The 21,408-nt window shown below is 44.3% G+C and overlaps 1 protein-coding gene across 7 annotated transcripts in view; it reads right to left on the reverse strand.

The window, feature by feature from the left end:
- Window positions 1-13,168: 13,168 nt before the first annotated feature.
- Window positions 13,169-21,408, reverse strand: part of ltbp1 (latent transforming growth factor beta binding protein 1) — a 220,520-nt gene continuing 212,280 nt past the window's right edge. For 5 of the 7 annotated variants that reach the window (XM_083922851.1, XM_083922848.1, XM_083922847.1 and 2 more), the window contains 3 exons: window positions 20,140-20,292; window positions 15,976-16,125; window positions 13,169-15,882 (listed from right to left, as the gene is read on the reverse strand). In XM_083922851.1, coding sequence (XP_083778977.1) covers window positions 15,695-15,882; window positions 15,976-16,125; window positions 20,140-20,292 — 491 coding nt within the window. In that variant the 3' untranslated portion in view covers window positions 13,169-15,694. Of the gene's footprint in view, window positions 15,883-15,975; window positions 16,126-18,437; window positions 18,540-20,139; window positions 20,293-21,408 lie in introns of those variants that run through there. The other 2 variants (XM_083922850.1, XM_083922849.1) reach the window with 2 other exon arrangements.

Here is a 21,408-nt window from a genome sequence, read left to right on the forward strand (position 1 = left end):
CAGCATGGTGTTATATACATTGAATGACCGGAGCCTCCTCAGGAAATAGAGACGACTCTGGCCCTTCTTGTAAACAGCCTCGGTGTCCTTGGACCAGTCCAGTTTGTTGTCCAGGGGTCCGTTTCACAAAGCAGGTTCAAAAAACTCTGAGTCTAACCCTGAACTCTGAGTTGATCTACTCTGAGATAGGAAACTCTGAGTTTTCGGTTACAGAACAGCAGATTTGCGTTAGGTTGATTAACTCAGAGTAGTTTGACCTGGAGTTAAGCGCGTGCACCACAAGTAAAAAAAGACAGCATCAATGGAGCCCTGATTCGACGAGTCACCATGGCAACGGGGAAGCGGAGGGCTACGCTACAACTGCAACTGTATTAATGCGCTCATACGGAGAGTTTGAGCAGGTTTACACCGCTGCAGCAGCAAAAGAGAGGGAACCGGTGCAGGAGAACATTGCGGCTCGGGTCAGTGCATAAGTTTAAATGTAGTCCTGTTGCAATCACAGTAATATCACAGGGGAAACTGCTTGAGTGGGAGCCTATTAGTTTATTTCATTCAAGTGCAACCCCGCGGGGGAGAAGCGCACTTGGCAGCAGCTTAAGATGAAACATAAAAACATACAGGTATTCAAACAGGTAAAACATCGGCAAAATCTCATGGTGACGCCTCATTTTGAGCATGTTTTACATGGTAAAGTAAATATTACCGTAAGTGGCTGTTTTTTATACAACATATAAATGTTGTATAGAAAACTCCCATTTGCAAAAAAACGCAGCGCAACACACAATATCTGCTGTGATATGAGAGCATTACTGGTTGTTAATGTTGGAAATGTAAGGAGGGGTGAGATGGACTGTGACATGAAACGGTGTTGTGCCATATGCAGCACCCCTGCCGTGAAATTCACCCTTCGCATTATAGGTGATATTCTGGATTAGAGGGCTATATAGGAGTAGTTTATATAGCGGTAACCCAACTAAAAGCACACACTTTTGAACCTATGAATTGCAAGAAAAGCTGGGATTATATTTAGGAAACGCTAAGTCAAATACATTCAACTTGCTCAAAAGATTCATTTCATTCATTTTGTAATTATGGCTGCAGTATATTAAGGACGTCTATGCGCGGTCTGATAATCATCTCCCAACGAATATTTAATTCTCTGTGCAGTAATTCTGCACCTTCATCCACGGGATCGTTATCAAAAGGACATGCCATGGTAGTGAAATAGTCGCCACCTAATATAACTTCTAATGTCTGATTTTTGCATAATTTTCTGAAAAAACTGACGGAACTATACTACGCCAAAACTCGCCTGCTGACTGAATGAATGAGGAAATCAAACACCGTGTGTGGCTGAAAGAGGGCGGAGACAGAGAGAAACTCAAGGTTTTCTGAGAAAAACCTGGTCCCGACCAGGTTAGGTTCAGAGAGCATGTTACCATGAGGTTAAGTTACCTCTCTTTGTGAAACAGGCTAGAGTTACCCCTCTGTCTCTGGTTTGAGTTACCTCCCTTTGTGAAACGGAAGACTCAGAGTTTCCTTCATTTCAGGGTTAACAGACTCAGAGTTTTCACTTAACCTGCTTTGTGAAACAGGCCCCTGGTATACTCCAAGGTATTTGTAATCTTGGACAACATCCACAGTCACGCCGTTGATGGAGATGGGTGTGGGGGCAGATTTACTCCTGCAGAAATCCACCACTAGCTCCTTAGTCTTGGTGGCGTTTAGAACCAGGTGATTAGCTGCACACCAGTCGACGAAGGAGTCCACAACGCCCCTGTATTCCTCCTCCTTTACCTCACCGACACAGCCAACAATTGCAGAATCGTCAGCAAACTTCTGCAGGTGGCAGGACTCAGAGAGGAACTGAAAGTCTGAGGTGTACAGGGTGAACAGAAATGGGGAAAGAACAGTTCCCTATGGAGCTCCAGTGCTGCTGACCACAGTGTCAGACACTCCGTCCTGCGGTCTGACATACTGTGGTCGACCCGTCAAGTAATCCGTAATCCAGGAAACCAGGGGAGGGTCCACCTGCATAGCCCTCAGCTTATGTCCCAGCAGAGCAGGCCAGATGGTATTGAACGCACTGGAGAAGTCCATGAACAAGATTCTCACCGTGGTTCCCGGTCTGTCCAGGTGGGCGCAGGCACGGTTGAGCAGGAAGATGATAGCTCCACACCTAGTCTCGGCTGGTAGGCAAACTGTAGAGGGTCCAGTGATTAGCTGACCAGGGCCGAAGAAGTGACAGGACCAGCCTCTCCAGGGACTTCATCAGGTGCGACGTCAGCGCCACCGGTCTGTAGTCTTCGGAGGTGCTGGGACGCACCTTCTTTGGTACTGGTACCAGGCAGGGACCTTCTCAAGACTCAGGCTGAGGTTGTAGATGTACTGCAGGACTCCACACAGCTGTATCGCACATGCTTTGAGGACCCTCAGGCTGACACCGTCGGGACCTGCTGCCTTGCCTGGGCGGAGTCTGCACAGCTCCTTCCTCACCTGCTCTGCAGTGAAGGTCTGTCTGCTGTGTGTGTTGGTGGGGGTGGAGAGAGGTGATGGAGGGGGGAGGGGACAGGTAGGGCAAAATCAGGAAGGAATTGAGGGGGAGGGGGGGTGTCAGCAGGGCTGGAGGTTTGGAGGTGGATGGTTGTGGAGGAGCCGCGGGGTGGTGGTCCAGAGCCCTTTCATCAAATCTGTTGAAGAACAGATTCAGCTCATTGGCACGTTCAGTGCCACCTCCTACTGTCTGGCTACCAGATGGTTTGAAGCCAGTGATGCTCCTCATGCCACTCCACACGTCCTTTAAATTGTTCTGCTGGAGTTTGTGCTCCAGCTTCCTCCTGTAGGTGTCTTTGCCCTGTTGGATCCTCTCCTTCAGCTCCCTCTGGACCTGCCTCATCTGCTCTCTGTCCCCTTCTCTGAAGGCCCTCTTCTTTGCATTCAGCAGGACCTTGATGTCTCTGGTGACCCACGGCTTGTTATTTGGGAAACAGCGTACAGTCACTGTAGGAACAACGCTGTCCAAAAAAGAAATTGATGTATCCTGTTATGCAGTCCGTGAGATCATCAAGGTCCTCTCCATGTGAATTACAGAGCAAATCCCAGTCTGTAAGGGCTGCAGGTGGATGAGGTTGTGGTCTGATCTTCCAAGGTCTGATCTTCCAAGAGGAGGAAGGGCAGTGGAGCTGTAAGCCTCCTTTAGCATACAGCAGGTCCAGTGTCTTGTTTTCCCTGGTGGGACAGTCCACAAACTGCTTGAAAGTGGGCAGTGTTGCAGCCAGAGTGATGTGGTTGAAGTCCCCAGATATTGCAATGAATGTGTCTGGGTGCCGTGTCTGAAGGCCCGGGACGACGGTGTTCAATTCAATTCAATTCAAAAAACTTTATTTGTCCCCGGGGGGCAATTCAAGGCACACAGAGCAGCAAATCACGACAGTGCAATAATACAAAAAAACATTTTAACCTAACACAAGAATAAAGTGTAAAAGAAGAGTAAGTGTCAGGATGTCAGTGTGTTAGTACAGGTAGGATAAGTGTCAGGATGTTAGTGTGTTAGTACAGGTTAGATACAGAGAACATCGTCGGCGTGAGATGTAGAAAGACATGTGTGTATCAGATGTAAGCAGACATGTGAGCGGGTGTATATGATGTAAACAGTGTAAACACGCAGTAGACTGTTGAAACAGGTATAAACAGAACTGTAGTGCAGAAAAGATATAAGTGGACCGTGATCAGATCCAGATGAGGTCAGACATGATACATGTGTGTAATGAGCAGACGTAACAGAACTATAGTGCAGTAATAGAGTATAAATATAATATATAACTATAAGCTAAATAATAAAGTGAATAATAAAGTGATGGTGGTGCATGGCAGGAAAACAGCAGTCTAGTATATGCTAGCTCTGTGTAACAGATGAGTACTGAAAAATAAAGTGACCATAGTGCTGTCATGGATACAATATAAGACCTGATAACACAATAAAGTGGAGCAGTGCATTAATACCATAAATTAACATAACTAACAGAATCAATCAAGTGGACCAGTAAGAACAGAGTAGCAGAATAAGTGTGAACATAATAGGGGGTCCAGGGGGTGAAGGTGTCCAGGTGAGGTGTCAGGGGTGGGGAGGGGGGGTGATGGTGATGGTGTCCAGGGAGGATGTCTGGAGAGGGGAGGAGGAGGGGTGAAGGGAGGGGTGTCCGGGGGGGAGAGGGGGGTGCGGTGTCCAGGGAGGGTGTCTGGAGTGGGGGGGGGGGGGGGGGGGTGAAGTGTCCAGGGGAGGGTGTCAGGAGTGGGGAGGGGGATGGTCAGAGGGGTCAGGAGTTGAGGAGCTGGACAGCCCTGGGGATGAAGGTTGCTCTTCTCCTCTGTGTCCTGCAGCAGGGACAGCGAAGACGGCGTCCTGAGGGGAGCCACTCAAACGCTGAGAAGAGAGCGTGAGAGGGGTCCTGCATGATCTGACCAGCTAACCTGAGTGTCTGCTGCTCATGGATGGTCGACAGAGTTCTAACAGGAAGTCCAATGATCTTAGAACAGACAGTGGCGACGCTCTGCAGGCGGTTTCTGTTCTGGAGGCTTGTGGAGTAGAACCAGCATGTGATGGAGAACGTGATGATGCTCTCGATGAAGGAGTAGTAAAAGGTCAGGAGGATGTTCTTGCTGACTCCAAAGGAATTGAGCTTCCTAAGGAGGTATTTCCGCTGCTGACATTTCCTGAGAATCTCCTCTGTGTTGGAGGAGAATTTCAGCAGGCTGTCGAAGATGGTGCCCAGGTACCTGTACTCCTCAACTGCTTCGACAGGCTTCCCGTGGATCACAGTGTTTGCTGATGCAGCCAGTTCCCTCTGCTTGTTGGAGAAGGTCACCACCATGTCTTTGGTTTTGTTGACATTCAGTTCCAGGCAGGAGCTGTCACACCACTCCACAAACTCCTGAAGAGCTGGTCCGTGGTGCAGAGATGGGCCTGACAGCAGAGACAGGAGGACGGTGTCGTCAGCGTACTTCACCAGGTGACAGTTAGGCTGTGTGGTTCTGCAGTCATCGGTGTAGAGGATGAAGAGCAGAGGTGAGAGCACACAGCCCTGAGGGGAGCCGGTTGAGGTGTGTTGGAGGTCGGAGAAGGTGCTGTTGACCAGGACTCTCTGTGAACGGTTGGTCAGGAAGTCCAGTATCCACAGGATTAGCAGTTGGTCCAGGTGAAAGAGGGCTGAGAGTTTGTCAGCCAGGATGTGGGGCTGCATGGTGTTAAATGCAGAGGAGAAGTCTGCAAACAGGAGTCTGGCTGCGGTGTTGGGGCGCTCCAGGTGTTTGTGAACAGTGTCTATAATGAATGTTTTTGCATCATCGACGCCCCTGCCAGCTCGATAGGCGAATTGGAGCGGGTCCATCTGGGAGTGGGTTTCCCTGATGATGCGTTGTTTTATGATCCTCTCCATGGCCTTCATCACAAGAGAGGTGAGGGCCACCGGCCGGAGGTCATTCAGACATTTAACGGCGCTTTTCTTGGGGATGGGGATAACTGTTGAGTGTTTCCATTGCTGGGGGACTATGCTGCTGTCCATGGATCTTTGGAACAGGGTCTGAAACACGCCCCCTAGCTGCTCAGCACAGTGCTTCAGGACGCGGCCGCTGATGTTGTCTGGGCCAGGTGAGCTGTTCTCCCTTGTCTTCCTGAGGGCTTTCACCACGTCCTCTTCACTGAAGGTGAAGGCTGCTGAGTCACTGGGCTTGAGCTTGGACATCACTTCTTCCAGCTGGGTGGTGTTGTCCTGCTCGAACCTTGTGTAGAAAGAGTTAAGGTCATTGGGGAGAGATGAAGAGCTGCTGCCTGAAACCTGGATGGTTTTTGTGTTGCTGGCAGCAGTGTTCACAGCAGCCATGTTCTTAAGTCCCTGCCAGGCTGAGCGGAGGTTACCCTGCGCGAAGCACTCCTCCACTTTGTTCTTGTACTCCAGCTTGGCAGTTTTTATGGCATGCTTGACCTCTCTGTTGACCTCCTTTTTCTCCGTTTCAGAGCCAGTGAAGAAGACCCTTTTCTTCTTGTTGAGGATCTCCTTGAGCTCTTTGGTGATCCAGGGTTTGTTGTTGGGGTAGATAGTGACCGTTTTGGAGGGGATGATGTTGTCCACACAGAAGGAAATGTACGATGACACAGTGTCCACATGTTCATTAATGTCATCAGAGGGGGCCAGGAGGTTGTCCCAGTCAGTGGATTCAAAGCATCCTTGGAGTGTGATGATGCTTTCGTTGGTCCACTGCTTGATGTTCTTGACAACTTTCTTCACCCTTCTCATGACAGAGATGTAAGCCGGAGCAAGCAGGATGGCATGGTGATCAGCAGAGCCCAGAGGGGGGAGGGCGACAGATCTGTATGCGTCGGGTACTGAACCATAGCACTTGTCCAGTGTCTTCTCCTGGCGTGTGTGGCATGTGATATACTGTTGATAACCTTTTAATGATTTGTCCAGGGAGCAGTGGTTGAAATCACCCAAGATGAATTTGGGAGAGTCCGGTGAAATGTGGTCCAGTTTGTTTAAGGAGTCTGTGATGTGTTCAGTGGCTGTGACTGCGTTGGCTCTGGGGTGGATGTAAACCAGGATGACAAAGAGCTGAGGAAACTCTCTGGGTAGGTAGAAAGGGCGAAGGGAGACAGCCAGAAGCTCAATGTCCGGGGTGCACAGTTTCTCCCTCACGACGATCGTTGAGCACCAGCGTGTGTTTACATACAGACACACGCCGCCGCCATGTTGTTTACCGGTGAGCTCACTGTCTCGATCAAGTCTTAGAGGGGGGCCGAAGCCATCAACGTGCAGGGCATGGTCATCGTCGTTCTTATTTAACCACGTCTCAGTGAAAGCAAGAACCGAGGCAGTCCTGTACTCATGCATGTGGTTAACGTTAGCTTGTAGCTCGTCCGTTTTGTTCCGGAGGGATCTAACATTAGCTAGGACGATAGATGGAAGCGGCCGTTGTTTACAAGTCTCCCGTTTGAGCCTGGCCCTGATTCCGCTCTTTCTCTTCCCCCTTCTGGTTACCTTATTGTTCTTGTGTGTGGACTTGTCATGGCTGGTTGAGTTACTCCGCAGTAATTCCTTCGGTAGCGAGTCTACGGCGAAGGCGTGTAGAGGATGGAGTCCGAGCTGTAGTAGGGTCTCTCTGGAGTACGTGTTCTTCTGGTCGTTGTTTCTGCTCGCCGTCACAAACTCCAGGAGAAACCACACGTGAAGAATGGCCATGAGAAACACGGGTATATCCATGCCGAGCGGAGAATAAGTCCCGGGTGAAAAGGAAAGAAAAACAGGAGAATAACTTCCGCGTTGTCCGGCAGTCACGGGGTTAACAGGAAGGTAAACAAAGAGAGCGTCACGAGGGGACGGGCAGGAAGGAAAAGTCCGCTACGTCTTTGTAACGTAGTTAAAAAGTTGGAAAAACACACTCGGCGTGTGTGGCATGCAGAGGGTAAACTAAAAAGTGACAGTACGTATAAATAAAATAGTAGAAAAACGTAATAAATGCTAAATAACGCTAAAAGTTGCTCTGTGCTCCGTCCGGTCGACCACACGAGCAGCGACCCGGAACCGGGTGGTTGAAGTCACTAGCGCGCGCCGCATTTGCAGTCGGCGGAATGTAAACAACCAGGACGATCACGTGTGAAAACTCCCTCGGCAAATAATATGGCCGCAGACTCACGGCAGAGTAGCAAGTCCCCCACCTTTCCTCTTGCCACTCTCATGGTGACTCCTGACGGTGTCCGCCCGAACAGTCTGAAAGCCGTCCACAGTTACGTTAGAGTCTGGGATGTCCTTGTGGAGCCACGTCTCCGTGAAACACAGCACACTGCTCACACGATACATCCACTGAGTCTTCACCAGGCCCGCCAGCTCGTCCATCTTATTAGCCTGCAACCTCACGTTCCCCATGGTGATGGAAGGGAGAGATGGTTTGTATCTCCTCTTCTTTTCCCGGTGTTTACGTCCAGCCTTACATCCCCTGTACTTTCTCCTCAGTTCTGTGGGGATTTCAGGCCTCTCCCGCATTAGCGCCGTTGGTGCTAGCGACAACAGCTGTTCACGGGTGTAAACAATGGAGCCGCCGCATTGTTGCGTCCAGATGGAGACGCGGTCGGCAAAAATAGTCCCAAGAATGAGACAAACGGACAAAAAACATGTAAGAAAGTTAACAAACATAGTTGGCTAAGGTTAGCACGACGACTTACAGGAAAAAGCACTAATAAAAAGACAGTAAAATAAGATAAAATAGCTAAAAAGTGCGGAAAGGAGAGAGAGCAACTGTTGCTGGCTGCCGCTTTACACAGCGCTGGAACTGGAAGAATGGTCAAAAGAAAAAAATGTAGGTTGTCAAACAACTTCTGACAATTAATCTGATGAATACCTATGTTGGTAGCAACGTGTTGGTAGTTTTTAATACATTTTCCTTTGTAAATTAAAGGCATTATTGAAAGAAAAACTTGCATTTAATTTTTTAAGACCAGATTCTACCCACATTTAGAGAAGCAGCATGTAGGATCAGGGGCTTCTATTCACAGAAATGGAATATAATATTAAACACTGCAGCTCCTTAGTGTTCCTGTGTTTTGCCATCCAGCTGCTGGGCAGTGATGAGAGTCTGTGGGAATAAACCAGAGCAGAGTGTGCTGCTCTCCGGCTCCAGAAACATATATGCAAGTATTATAAAAAAAAAAAATGGACTTGTACTTGTAAAGCACCTTTCTAGCATTGTTGTTTGTTTTGATTTTTTTTATTTGAATCTTTTTTGAACACAAAAAAATAGATAATACAAACTAAATAAATGGAAGAAGCAGTAAAAAGGTAAGCAAGCAAATGGGATCCTCAGAATCCTAAGCGATAGATACATGTTTCAAATAATGTAGTTCTTGTTCAAAAGGGATAGGAAGAAGTTAAAACCTTTTCTGGTCGTACCCCCCTCTTGTTTTTCTTATAAATATTTATAATTATTAATCATAAACATCTAATCATTGTTTATTGACCTGTACGGCATTTTGGTTAACCGTTGGTTGTTTTAAATGTGTTTTATAAATAAGGTTTGAATTGAGTTGTCTTCTGACCACTCAAGGTGCTTTTACACTACTTGTCGCATTCACACAAATTCATACACTGATAACAGAGGCTACCTGCCCATTATCTAATCTAAAAATTTCACACACAAATTGCAGATGTTCTGAATGTGTTCCGAGGACTACCCGCTCTACCTCTGAACCACAGCTGCCCAAAAATAGGCTTTAAATGTAAAGGAATGCTTCAGGTCGCATTTAAGCGTGAAATGCAGTTTAGACACAACCTGATGGAACTGGTGTAGACAGATGAATAGGAGGAACCACTTGGGTCGGATGCGCTGCTGCACGGTTGGCAGTGAAGGTGAGGGGCCTCGACGGACGAGACACGGGCAGCAGAAGCTGGCTCTGGGGACGTGGAATGTTACCTCTCTGTCGGGGAAGGAGACAGAGCTTGTGCGGAAGGTGGAGCGCTACCAGTTAGATCTGGTGGGGCTTACCTCCACACACAGTCTCGGTTCTGGAACCGTACTCCTGGATAGGGGTTGGACCCTATTCTTCTCTGGAGTTGCCCAGGGTGTGAAGCGCCGGGTGGATGTGGGGATACTCACAAACCCCCGGCTGAGCGCTGTGGTGTTGGAGTTCACTTCGGTGGACAAGAGGGTCACCTCCGGTTGGAAAATCTGACTGTTGTTTCTGCATATGCACCGAACAGCAGCTCAGAGTATTCGGCCTTCTTGGAGACCCTGAATGGAGTCCTGCATGGGGCTACAGTAGGGGACTCCATAGTTCTGTTGGGAGACTTCAACGCCCACGTGGGCAATGATGGAGACACCTGGCGAGGCGTGATTGGGAGTAACTGCCTCCCATTGAACCGGAGCGGGCAATGTTCAAAGCTTCTATTGCTGAAGCTGCAGGTAATCGGGTGGTGGATGGAGCACTTTGAGGAACTCCTTAATCCAACTAACATGCCCTCTTTTGTTGAGGCAGAGCTGGTGGCTGGTGGGGAATCATTGTCAATATCTCTGGCAGAAGTCACTGAGGTAGTCAAACAACTCCACAGCCCCAGGGATTGATGAGATTCGACCAGAAATACTGAAAGCTTTTGGTTTGGAGGGGCTATCTTGGTTGACACGTCTCTTCAACATTGCGTGGAAGTCTGGGACAGTGCCAAGGGAGCATGGGGCAGACTGGGGTGGTGGTTCCTCTGTTTAAAAAGGGGGACCAGAGGGTGTGTGCCAATTACAGGGTTTAACACACTACTCAGCCTCCCTGGTAAAGTCTACTCCAAGGTGCTGGAAAGGAGGGTTTATCCTATAGTAAAACCTCAGATTGAAGAGGAACAATGCGCATTCCGTCCTGGACGCGAACAACGGACCAGCTCTTCACTCTTGCAAGGATCCTGGAGGGGGCCTGAGAGTATGCCCATCCAGTCTACATGTTTTGTGGATCTGGAGAAGGCATATGACCGGGTCCCTCTAGAGATACTGTGGGCCATCCATCTCTGCACACCCAAAGCGAGAGCTGTGTCCAGATCCTCGGCAGTAAGTCGGATTTGTTCCCGGTGGGGGTTGGCCTCCGCCAGGGCTGCGCTTTGTCACCAACCCTGTTTGTGATTTTAATGGACAGTATATCGAGGCATAGTCGTGGTTGGGAGGGGTTACAGTTTGGTGGGCTGAGGATCTCGTCTCTGCTTTTTGCAGATGATGTGGTCCTGATGGCATCGTCGGTCAGTGACCTTCAGCACTCACTGGATCGGTTCGCAGAGTGTGAAACGGCTGGGATGAGGATCAGCACCTCTAAATCTGAGGCCATGGCTCTCAGCAGGAAACCAGGGGATTGCTTACTCCAGGTAGGGAATGAGTCCTTACCCCAAAGGAAGGAGTTCAAGTACCTCGGGATCATGTTCACGAGTGAGGGGACGATGGAGCGTGAGTTTGGCCGGATAATGGGAGCAGCGGTGGCGGTGTTGCAGTCGCTCTACCGCACCATTGTGACGAAAAGAGAGCTGAGCCGGAAGGCAAAGCTCTCCATCTACCGGTCAATCTTTGTTCCTACCCTCATCTATGGTCATGAAAGGAACGAGGTCGCGGGTACAAGCGGCCGAAATGGGTTTTCTCAGGAGGGTGGCTGGAGTCTCCCTCAGAGATAGGGTGAGAAGTTCAGCCACCTGTGAGGAACTCGGAGTAAAGCCGCTGCTCCTTTGCATTGAAAGGAGCCAGTTGAGGTGGTTCGGGCCTCTAGTAAGGATGCCCCCTGGGCGACCTCCCTAGGGAGATGTTCCAGGCATGTACAGCTGGGAGGAGGCCTCGGGAAAGACCCAGGACTAGGTGGAGAGATTATATCACCACACTGGCCTGGGAACGCCTCGGGATCCCCCAGTTAGAGCTGGCTAATGGGGCCTGGGAAAGGGAAGTTTGGGGTCCCCTGCTAAAGCTGCTGCCCCCGCGACCGACCCCGGATAAGCGGTCGAAGATGAGATGAGATGAGATGAGATCTTTCTGTTTTGGGTAATGACGAGCAGATGAAATTCCAGAATGACCAGCCATTCAAATCATTTCATCACTACAGAGGTGAGTGTCACAGGGTGGTAATCATTCAGGCAGGCTTGTCTTGTTTACTTGGGCATAGGAATGATGGTGGACTTCTTGAAGTATGTGGATACAACAGACTGAGCCAGTGACTGTCTTTGTACACTAGCGCTAATCCCCTGAAAGAAAATAAAAACGCAACACTTTTTTACTCCAATTTTTCGTGAGTTGAAATCAAAGATCTGAGACTTTTTACATGTACGCAAAATGTCTATTTCTCTCAAATGCTGTTCACAAAAGTGTTGAAATTTGTTAGTGAGCACTTGTCCTTTGCTGAGATAATCCATCCACCTGAAAAGTGTGGCATATCAAGACGCTGATTAGGCAATATGATTAGATGATCTGGTGTGCCTTAAGCTGGACACAATAAAAAGCCACTTTAAAATGTGCAGTTTTATCTTGAAAATGGGACAAGCTCAGACAAACCAGACAACCACAGGGACAAGCTCAGACAAACCAGACAACCACGCTATACTTGCCGTCTACAATATGCCCAATACAGTGGAATACTTCTCCAATGTGCCAGATGCCATCGAAGGTGAGCATTTGCCCACTCAAGTTGGTTACGATGACAAACACTTTCTACAGAAATCGTTGGGTTTTGCAAACCATGTGCTGCATGAGTTATCAGGGTGGAGATGCACATTTTAGAGTGGCCTTTTATTGTGTCCAGCCTAAGGCACACCTGCGCAATAATTATGCTGTCTGCATCAGCATCTTGATATGCCACACCTGTCAGGTGGATGGATTATCTCAGCAAAGGAGAAGTGCACAAAACTAATTTGTGAACAGAATTTGAGAGAAATAGGCCTTTTGTGATCATAGGAAACTTCTTAGAGATTTGAATTCAGCTCATGAAAAGCAGAAGTTTATAGTTTTGTTCAGTGTAGCTTGCAGACCTGCCCTCTGATATGTCTGGTCTTGCTTCTTTCTTGGTGCTTGCATACTTGAAAGCTCTCCTGACATCATGCTCAGAAAGGGAGATAGAACCCACCCACCCATTATACTCTGCTTCAGCTATTCCTGCTTGTTGGCCTCAAAGTGAGTATAAAAATTGTTTAGCCCACTTGCTAGAGACGCATCAACACTTGGCAAGGGGTTTTCCTGTCATAGTCCTGAGATCTTGCCACATGCTTCTGGGATTGCCCTCCTCTTGTCAACTTTGTTTGTTGACTACATCGTTTTATTTTTACGTTTTGACTGCCTGCTCCCACTGCAATGTTAAAACTGCAGAAGACAGACAGGTAAAGACATGCCCTGCCCCTGCAGCTGCACAAAGAGCTGCTTGCTTTTATATCCAACCCATGTCCAACACGGCATGTCAGCAATACACCTGCCAAATGTGAAGTAGTCCGGATGAACAGTTCTCAAGATATGCAAAGGCGGACAGACGGACAGATTCCTTGCTTTATAGATGTACAAATGCAAGCATAGTGAAAAATAGAAAAAATACTGTTTCATACAGTAAAATCTGACAGGCCAGCCAATGCAAATATCACAATTTGTGGTTTATTACCAAGGGGTTTAATGTACACTGCAATATGAATCCATAAAAAAGCTATTTATTCATGTACAAATTACAAATACATCAGCTGTTTTCTCCACTCTTGTTTAAATGTACACAAGTTGCTTCTCTCCCATTGCTGTCCCATAGCAGCTTCACAACCTAGCAAGACTTTGCAGTGAAATGCAGATAAGAGTAGTATGCAATCTAAAATTGCGTTTCAGTCATACCAGGGGAAAAAAAGTATTTAAGTTCTTTGTACTTATTTAACAAAAGCCTTATTCAAAATGCTTTACATTAGAAACTTTCTTTAGAACATCAAAATGTGCATATTACATGATTTGGTGATGCTGTAGTATAGAAACAAGCTTGTCATTTTCGCAAAGGGATAGCATTGGAGGAAGAGAGAGACGGCAGACAGGTGACCTCTTCACAGAATTAAATATCCACAATCAGTTTGACTGGGTAGAAAATAACTGGATCCCCCAGCACAAGTCCATAGGGTTTGTCGATATGTTAAATGAGCAAAACGACCTCTTAAAAACAAAATAAGAAACAATCTTAGAAAAGCAACAGACAAAACATACATTTTATACAAAGCTGTGATTCTATCGGCACCACATAGTAGATTAAGTTGAATCTTCATCTCAAGTAAATTACGGTTTGTTTCATGTAGTGTGTATGTTATACAGTGCAGAATATATGGGCCTTGATTAAGTATCTGTGTCTGTTTTTTGTGTGCTTGTTGTATTTCTATACTTTTAAGGACCAAATGTCCCCTCGGATATTTTTTACAAAATGATAAAGCTATTGAAGACATACTAGTAGATTCACACCTCTTTGAGCTTGTCATTTAAAATCTAGTGATGAGAATTAGGTTAAATTTGAAGTTGTTGAGTTTGCTTGAATTTAACATTCACCATCTTGTTTTATTATAGTTACTCTATAATTAAACATAATTTACAATGATTCCTCAGAAACTCCAATAAGAAAAAAAAAGCCCTGGTTATTATTTATTCTGACAATATAAGTGGAGAGAAGTGACAGCTTAGTTATTCAGGGAGGAAAATAAATAAAACATTTGGTAAGGACTTTTGAAAACAAAACGTTTAAGCCCAGCTAGCACGTCAAGGGATGGCAAGGTCAATGGCAAGGGCTAGTGTATGGATTTTCATGAAATTTGGTGCAGTCATTCATGGTCCCCAGATGATGAATTCTAATAAGTTTGGTGATCTTCTGACTTTTCCTTTAGTGCAACCAACAGGTGGACATTTGTGATTTTTAGTACAACTATTAGATTATCGCCATGAAATGTGGTTCCCCAGAGGATGAATTGTAATAACCTTGATCCTTTTTCTTGTCTAGTGCTATCATACAGTCAAAATTATAATTTTCTTCAGTCTGTGGCCCAACAGGTAAATTAGGTCTCCAACCTCATCTTAGTCAAAGTGTTGTTATTAATAAGAGATGAAAATGTCAAACATGCATTCTAGATGAATGAGATCAGAGTATATTCAGTTTTTTATCGCACCGTTTTCTCAACAGTGTTGAAATGTGTGTACAGGTGCAGAGGTTCTCTACCCGGAAGTTTTTGATTGATGGACTGTCATTAGTTCTATAGATCCAGTCTATTTTTGGTGCTAATTAGCAAATGCTAGCATGCAAACATGCTGAAACTAAAATGGTAAACATCACAAACATTATACCTGCATGTGGCTGTAAATCCTTTGGCTTTGTCCAAAATCCACATATTTACCCGTGGTCATTTTATTGAATGTCTGAATATTATACATAATACCTGCAAAACCTTCTATTGGAATGAAAAAAGCTGTCCCCGGAATAGACCCTACTTTTTGCTGAATATTTCTCATGGATGTCTTAAGAAATGTGGTATGGTTATGACACTGGCTACCAATATTCTGGAAGTTGCTTCCAGTCTTAATGTAAGCTAGGCTAATTACCTTCTGGCTAAAGCTTCGTACATAGAGCACAAAATGGACATATTCCAGCTAACTCTTAGAAAGAGTGCAACTAAGCATGTCACAAATTTTTGTATTTATGAATGGTTCATTTAAAAATGTCCACATTGGAACACCACTAAAATGATGGAAAACACAATACACACAAGTACTGTATAAAAAATATTCACAGTGAACAGAAAGGAAATGCAGGAACTGAGTAAAAAATGGTAAACGGGTTTTGGATAACTTTTAAAATGATGGACTACGATTAGAAAAAAAGATTAGGTTAATTCAAAGGCAATGTTTAAGGTTTATGTTCTTGATTTAGAGTTTGGGCAAAGATTAGAAATAGATTTTTAAAGGTAAACTCCCTGATTTTGTCATACAACTCCCGCATCTCTAACTTTCCTCCAGATAACCTCTAAAGATCAGCTATGAATGGAAGGCTTTTGGGATGTTGGAGTGCTAATTGACACTTAAACCAAACCAGGGAGTCCAACTTTATGGTTTGTGTTGAGGATTTTACAGTGGCTGAATGTCAGTGGACGTCCTCACAAGTATAGTAATACAAGCTTGTGCGTGTTGTTTTAGTGCCTCTTGTCATCTCCTAGTGTCCGTCCATGCTCATTGTGTGTGTTGATGTTTGGTATGTTGCTGCCTCCACACAGTAGTTTGGTTTTTCAGAGGCGGTGAAGCCCGGCAGACACACACACTGATAGGAGCCCACTGTGTTGAAGCACTTTGCATTTTTACACAACGACATCCGATTGTTTAGCTCTGAGCACTCGTTCACATCTGTGGACAGAAGAGGACAAATGACATAAAAATAGGACAAATATTTTAAGTTACGTTTTTCTGTGTTTTAGTTGTGTGTAACTGCCCTCTTACCAGTGCAGGCCATCCGGGACAGGTCCAGGGTATATCCATCAAAGCAGTCGCAGGTGTAACCCTCTTGGACCCGGACACACCGACCGTTCTCACAGCCATTTAGTATCCCACACTCCTCGGCTTGTAAACCCTCAAATGCCTTGAATGGACCTGTAGCATAAAACACATACCAACTCCAGAGCTTGCCTGAAAATCATCACATCATCTTCATCAAGCTTAACGGGTGCATTACGAACAGGAACTGCTAAAAGCTGATTGAAAATACAACCCAAATTCACAAGTTGGGACGTAAATAAAAACAGAATACAATGATTTGTAAATCCTTTTCACATCCTTTACACTACAACGACAAGATATGTAATGTGAAACAGAAACTTTTTTTTTTTTTTTTTTTTGCAAATATTCACTCATTTTGAATTTGATGCCTGCAACACATTCAAAAAAGCTGGGACAGGGGCAACAAAAGACTGGGAAAGTTGAGGAACCCTGTTTGGAACTTTCCACAGGTGAACAGGTTGATTGTAATCCGGTGAGTGTCATGATTAGGTATAAAAGGAGGATCCCTGAAAGACTTAGTCGTTCATGAGCAAGGATAGGGCGAGGTTCACCACCTTGAGAACAACAAATAGTCCAACAGAACAACGGACAAAGAACGTTTCTCAACGTACAATTGCAAGGAATTTAGAGATTTCATCATCTACAGTCCATAATGTCATCAAAGGATTCAGAGAAACTGGAGAAATATCTGCATGTAAGCAGCAAGGCTGAAAACCAACACTGAATGACCGTGACCTACGATCCCTCAGGCAGCACTACATTAAAAACTGACATCATTCTGTAAAGATATTACTATGTGGACTCACACTTCAGAAACTGAAACTTAACCAGGCAAAGAGAAAGCCGTATATCAAGACTTAGAAACACCAGCAGCTTCTCTGGACCTAAGCTCATCTGAGATGGACTGATGCACATTTAAATCTGTTTTTTAGAGTGTCCCCCAGGCCAAAGAGGAAAAGTACCATCCAGATTGTTATCAGCACAAATTTCCAAAGCCAGCATCTGTGGTGGTATGGGGGTGTGTTAGTGCCCATGACATCATGGGTAACTTGCACACCTATGAAGGCCCCATTAATGCTGAAAGGTTCATAGAGGTTTTGGAGCAACATCTGCTGCCATCAAAGCATCGTCTTTTTCAGGGACGTCCCTGCTTATTTCAGCAAGACAAAGCCAAGACACATTCTGCACGTGTGAGTGCAGGTACTAGACTGGGCTGCTGCAGTCCACACCTGTCTCCCATTGAAAATATGCGGAGCTTTATGGCGCTCAAAATACGTCAACGAAGACCCCAGACCGTTGATCAACGGAAGTCGTATATCAAGCAAGAATGGGAAAGAATGGGAAAGAACTCGCTTAAACAATTAGTGTCCTTAGTACCCAAACGCTTATTGAGTGTTGTTAAAAAGATGGGCGATGTAACACAGTTGTAAACATGTGCCCCTGTGCCAGCTTTGTTGAAACGTGTTACAAGCATCAAATACAAAATGAGTGAAATTTGGAAAAAAAACAAAGTTTATCAGTTTGAACATTAAATATCTAGTCTTTGTAGTATACGAAGTTGAAGTCCCAACTTCATGTGAATTGGGGTTGTACTTTTAATGGTGCCATTTTGCATGACTGTAAACAAATATAGGCCATAAAACAAAGAGAAGAGAGATAAAGATTGCACAGATCCAGCAAAAATAGTCAGGTGCAAGACAAAAAGTATTGAACTGCAGGAAACAAAAGAAGGTTTGCAGGCTCCAATACAAATACTTAATGAGAATCCGATTACGTAATACTTATTAATTTACTTTAAATGGAAATATTTTAATTGTCTATTTCTTACTCCATAAAAGCCATGACTGTTTTTTCTAGTAGAGGCAGCAATCAGCTCAAATTCAAATTTCATTAAACTAAATTAATTCAATGTAATTATGAGGGGGATATCTATATCACAATACACACAAATCTTATTTCTCACAATAATTGTTTTTTTTACATACATGAATAGTAAAAAGGCAATGTAAGTCTCAAGGAAACAAAGGTAAAGTTTGAGCGGAATTAGAACTAGCCGACTCTTGGACTATCTTCTCTTTGAAGGAGCTCATTATAACATGTTGTTAGTTTTATTCTCACAAGATGGCAGCAAAGCTCTATGGATGAGAACATAAATCTGTGTTTGCCATTAGAGAAGCTGAACCTGATGATATCATGATTTGCTTTGCAGTTCCCAGTGCATTTCGTTTTACTTCTGACGGTTTATAGAACTCATAACTGTCCGATCAACTGTAGATGCCCAGTACAATACACAATCAGACGGCAGTTTATTAGGTACACTGAACTAAACTAATGCACATTTATACAAACAGCCCGTCAGTAAATCCTACCTGTTGCAGGAAGGTTAACATGTTCAAACTGTTTTAGAGAGTTGTTGATTCACTGTGTCCGCCAATTTTTATCAATGAAGGTCGATGCACTTTTCCCAGATTGCAGGTCCTGTCATCCCTGTTTTTAAATACCAACTCCTAGTAATAAATACACATTTAACTAGATTTAACAAGGACTTTAAGTCAGTTCAAATGTTTATCACACTACTTCATAATGAAAGCTTTCATAGTTTGAGTTATATTAAGCTGTGATAACAATTAGCCACATGCTTTATTTTTAGACTTTAATGTTCGTGTTTTTTTCCCCCTTAAAGTGTAATTCCAGCGCTAAATCATCCCATGGTCTTTTTCGGCACTTGCATACATTAAATAAGCCATCAAGACAGTTTTTTGGTGTATCAACTATTAACAGAGAAATCCAGGAAAAGTCTGGAAACCAGGAGAGTCGCTAACAGACCGACGTGGCTAACACTGATTAGCTCGGGGCAGTACGGGGAAGGCATTAAAACGGCTTTTTTAACCACTTGAAAATAACACTAACTACGTTGTTGGTGCTTTGTTTTATGCGTGAGGACTCTTATCATGCTACTGCAGATGTTTGGTGTTATTTTGAGCAGTATTAGTTGTTAAAAAAGACGTTTTAATGCCTTCACCGTACGGCCCGAGCTAATCAGTGTTGGCCATGTCCGGCTGTTAGCAACTCTCCGGGATTTCCTTGTTAATAGTTGTTCAACGAAAAAACTGTCTCGATGGCTTATTTGATGGATGTAGGTGGCGAAAAAGACCATGGGATGATTTTGCACCGGATTTACATCATGCAGATTAAACCCCGTAAAAACCCTTTTGGTTAAGCTGTCCAAAAACAGTTATAAGTTGTCACAAGTAAACATTGCTTTATTTTGTTGTAAGCCACAAAAGTTAGGAGCCACTTAATATGATTGCTACCTTGATGAGCTCTATAAATACAGTGGAGATCAAAATTAGAGGACAAAGTAATAATACTTGATTTATTCTGAAATATTGTTTTTGTTCATAATTAGATAGGTGTGGCTATACCACTGGCATATTTTTTTGTTTTAAATAACCAAGGCACTTTAATAAAAACCTTTATTTTGCCAAAAAAAAAATTAGAGAACAGTTACCATTGTGTCAGATTCAAAAATGAACAGGAAGTGCAGAGGCCACAGCTTTGAATGACTTCAGCACATCTGGTTTGATCTTGATCCATTCTGACTCAGTCTCTTCTACAGTTCACTAACTGGGGTGGGTTTCCTAACCATTACTTTGTCATCTTGTTTCTCTATACTGCAGTCAGAATCTTGACAAAACCTAGAAAATATGCATAACACATGTTCAGGCCTTTTAAGCTGTGGCCTCTACACTGCATATTCATTTTTGAATCCTATAGACCTAAGAAAATATTGTTCAAATCTTCTCTTCTGACACAATGGTTACTGTTCTCTAGTTGTTGTTGAAGTGCCTTGGTTATTTAAAAAAAAAAAACATGCTAGTACAGCAGTGGTATAGACACAGCTGATATTCTATCTAATTCTGAACAATAAAAAATAACAATATTTCAGAATTAATCAAGTATTTATGATTTGTTCTTTAGTGTTGATCTCCAGTGTATATGCTGCAAGAATGTTTGACAGACCTGATTAAAGTCTAGTTGTTTAAAAAAGATGCTGTGTGTCAGTGTTATTCCTCTGTAACTAGACAGGATGCATAAAATACTCACGCTCCTCGTCCTCGTAGAAAGGCAGGACAGCCTGCTGCTCAGGTAATGTTGAATAGTCTGGGCTCACTTCATATTCATGGACTGGACCGGCAACAAGGGCGTCATGACCGTACGCTCGTCGCCCACCAAGGTTACACATGGAAGCATAATCCTCTGAGACAGACCGAGAGAGAAAAAAAAAATTCAATAAGAAATTTCAGGCACTGCCAAGTTCTGTAATAATGAACATGTCTGAGAACCCAGAGATGACTAGTCGACTCATTAATCATTGGTTCCACACTCTTGTAGGCTAAGTATGCTGGAAATGTTGTCTGTATTTTACTATTGGTGTAAATGCAGCTATGGCTAACTGCAGGGAATCGATGGTTAAGAGTGTGTGAAGAGACAGTGGCAGTCGCAGGGTGGCCATTTTAAAATTAAATCAATAAATAATATTCAGATTTGCCATAAGTGTCTACAATGTATGACCTAATTTAGTTAAAACATCAAATAATTCAGGTTAACACTCATAAGTACAACATTCATTATTTGTAAAGTTTTAATTTTAATATTAGCAGTAATGATTTAATGAAATTAGACTCGCACTTGAATTAAACTATTTTAATATTGGCAGCCCTAAACTTAAGTAAGGACTATTTTAGTCCTTTAACTTAGCTAAACCTTATAAAGAGTATATTATTAAAATTGAATTTGGTAGATTCAAAGACACACACTTATGATTGAATGAATTCCTTATGATTGCAGCAAATCATCTGGCAGTTATTTATTTTCTATGTTACATTGATCACTGAGCTATGAAATACATTTACAATTAAAACTTAACTTCCGGTTTGGCTGAGATGGAGTAGACACAGGTCGAGTCTTGCTCCCACAACTTGGATAATTTCACGTTTCAGGACCCCGAAAGTCACTACAAATAGTAATAATCGTCTTGTTAGACGGATACTCGAAGGGAGAGAAAGGCGAAGGCTAGCCCCGGAGACGCGGCAGGTGTCGAGATTAGCATGGTGGCTATTACTAACCTATCAGAGAAGCACCACATGGCCCTCTCTGCCAAATTCAAAGCCCTTTCTGTCACTTTCAAAGCCTCCATTTTATCGCTCGAAGCAAAGCTGGACCACATCCACGCCACAGTGTCTGACCACGCTCAGAAGATAGGCTCCCTCAAGGTTAATGCAAATCTACAAGATGAGCTTCTGCTAATGCTGGAGGCCTCCTGTTGGCAGTCATCATCAGGCTGCACAGATACCAGGTGAAGGAGAAAATCAT

Source organism: Echiichthys vipera (genome assembly GCF_963691815.1).
Source record: "Echiichthys vipera genome assembly, chromosome: 11".
NCBI lineage: Eukaryota > Metazoa > Chordata > Actinopteri > Perciformes > Trachinidae > Echiichthys > Echiichthys vipera.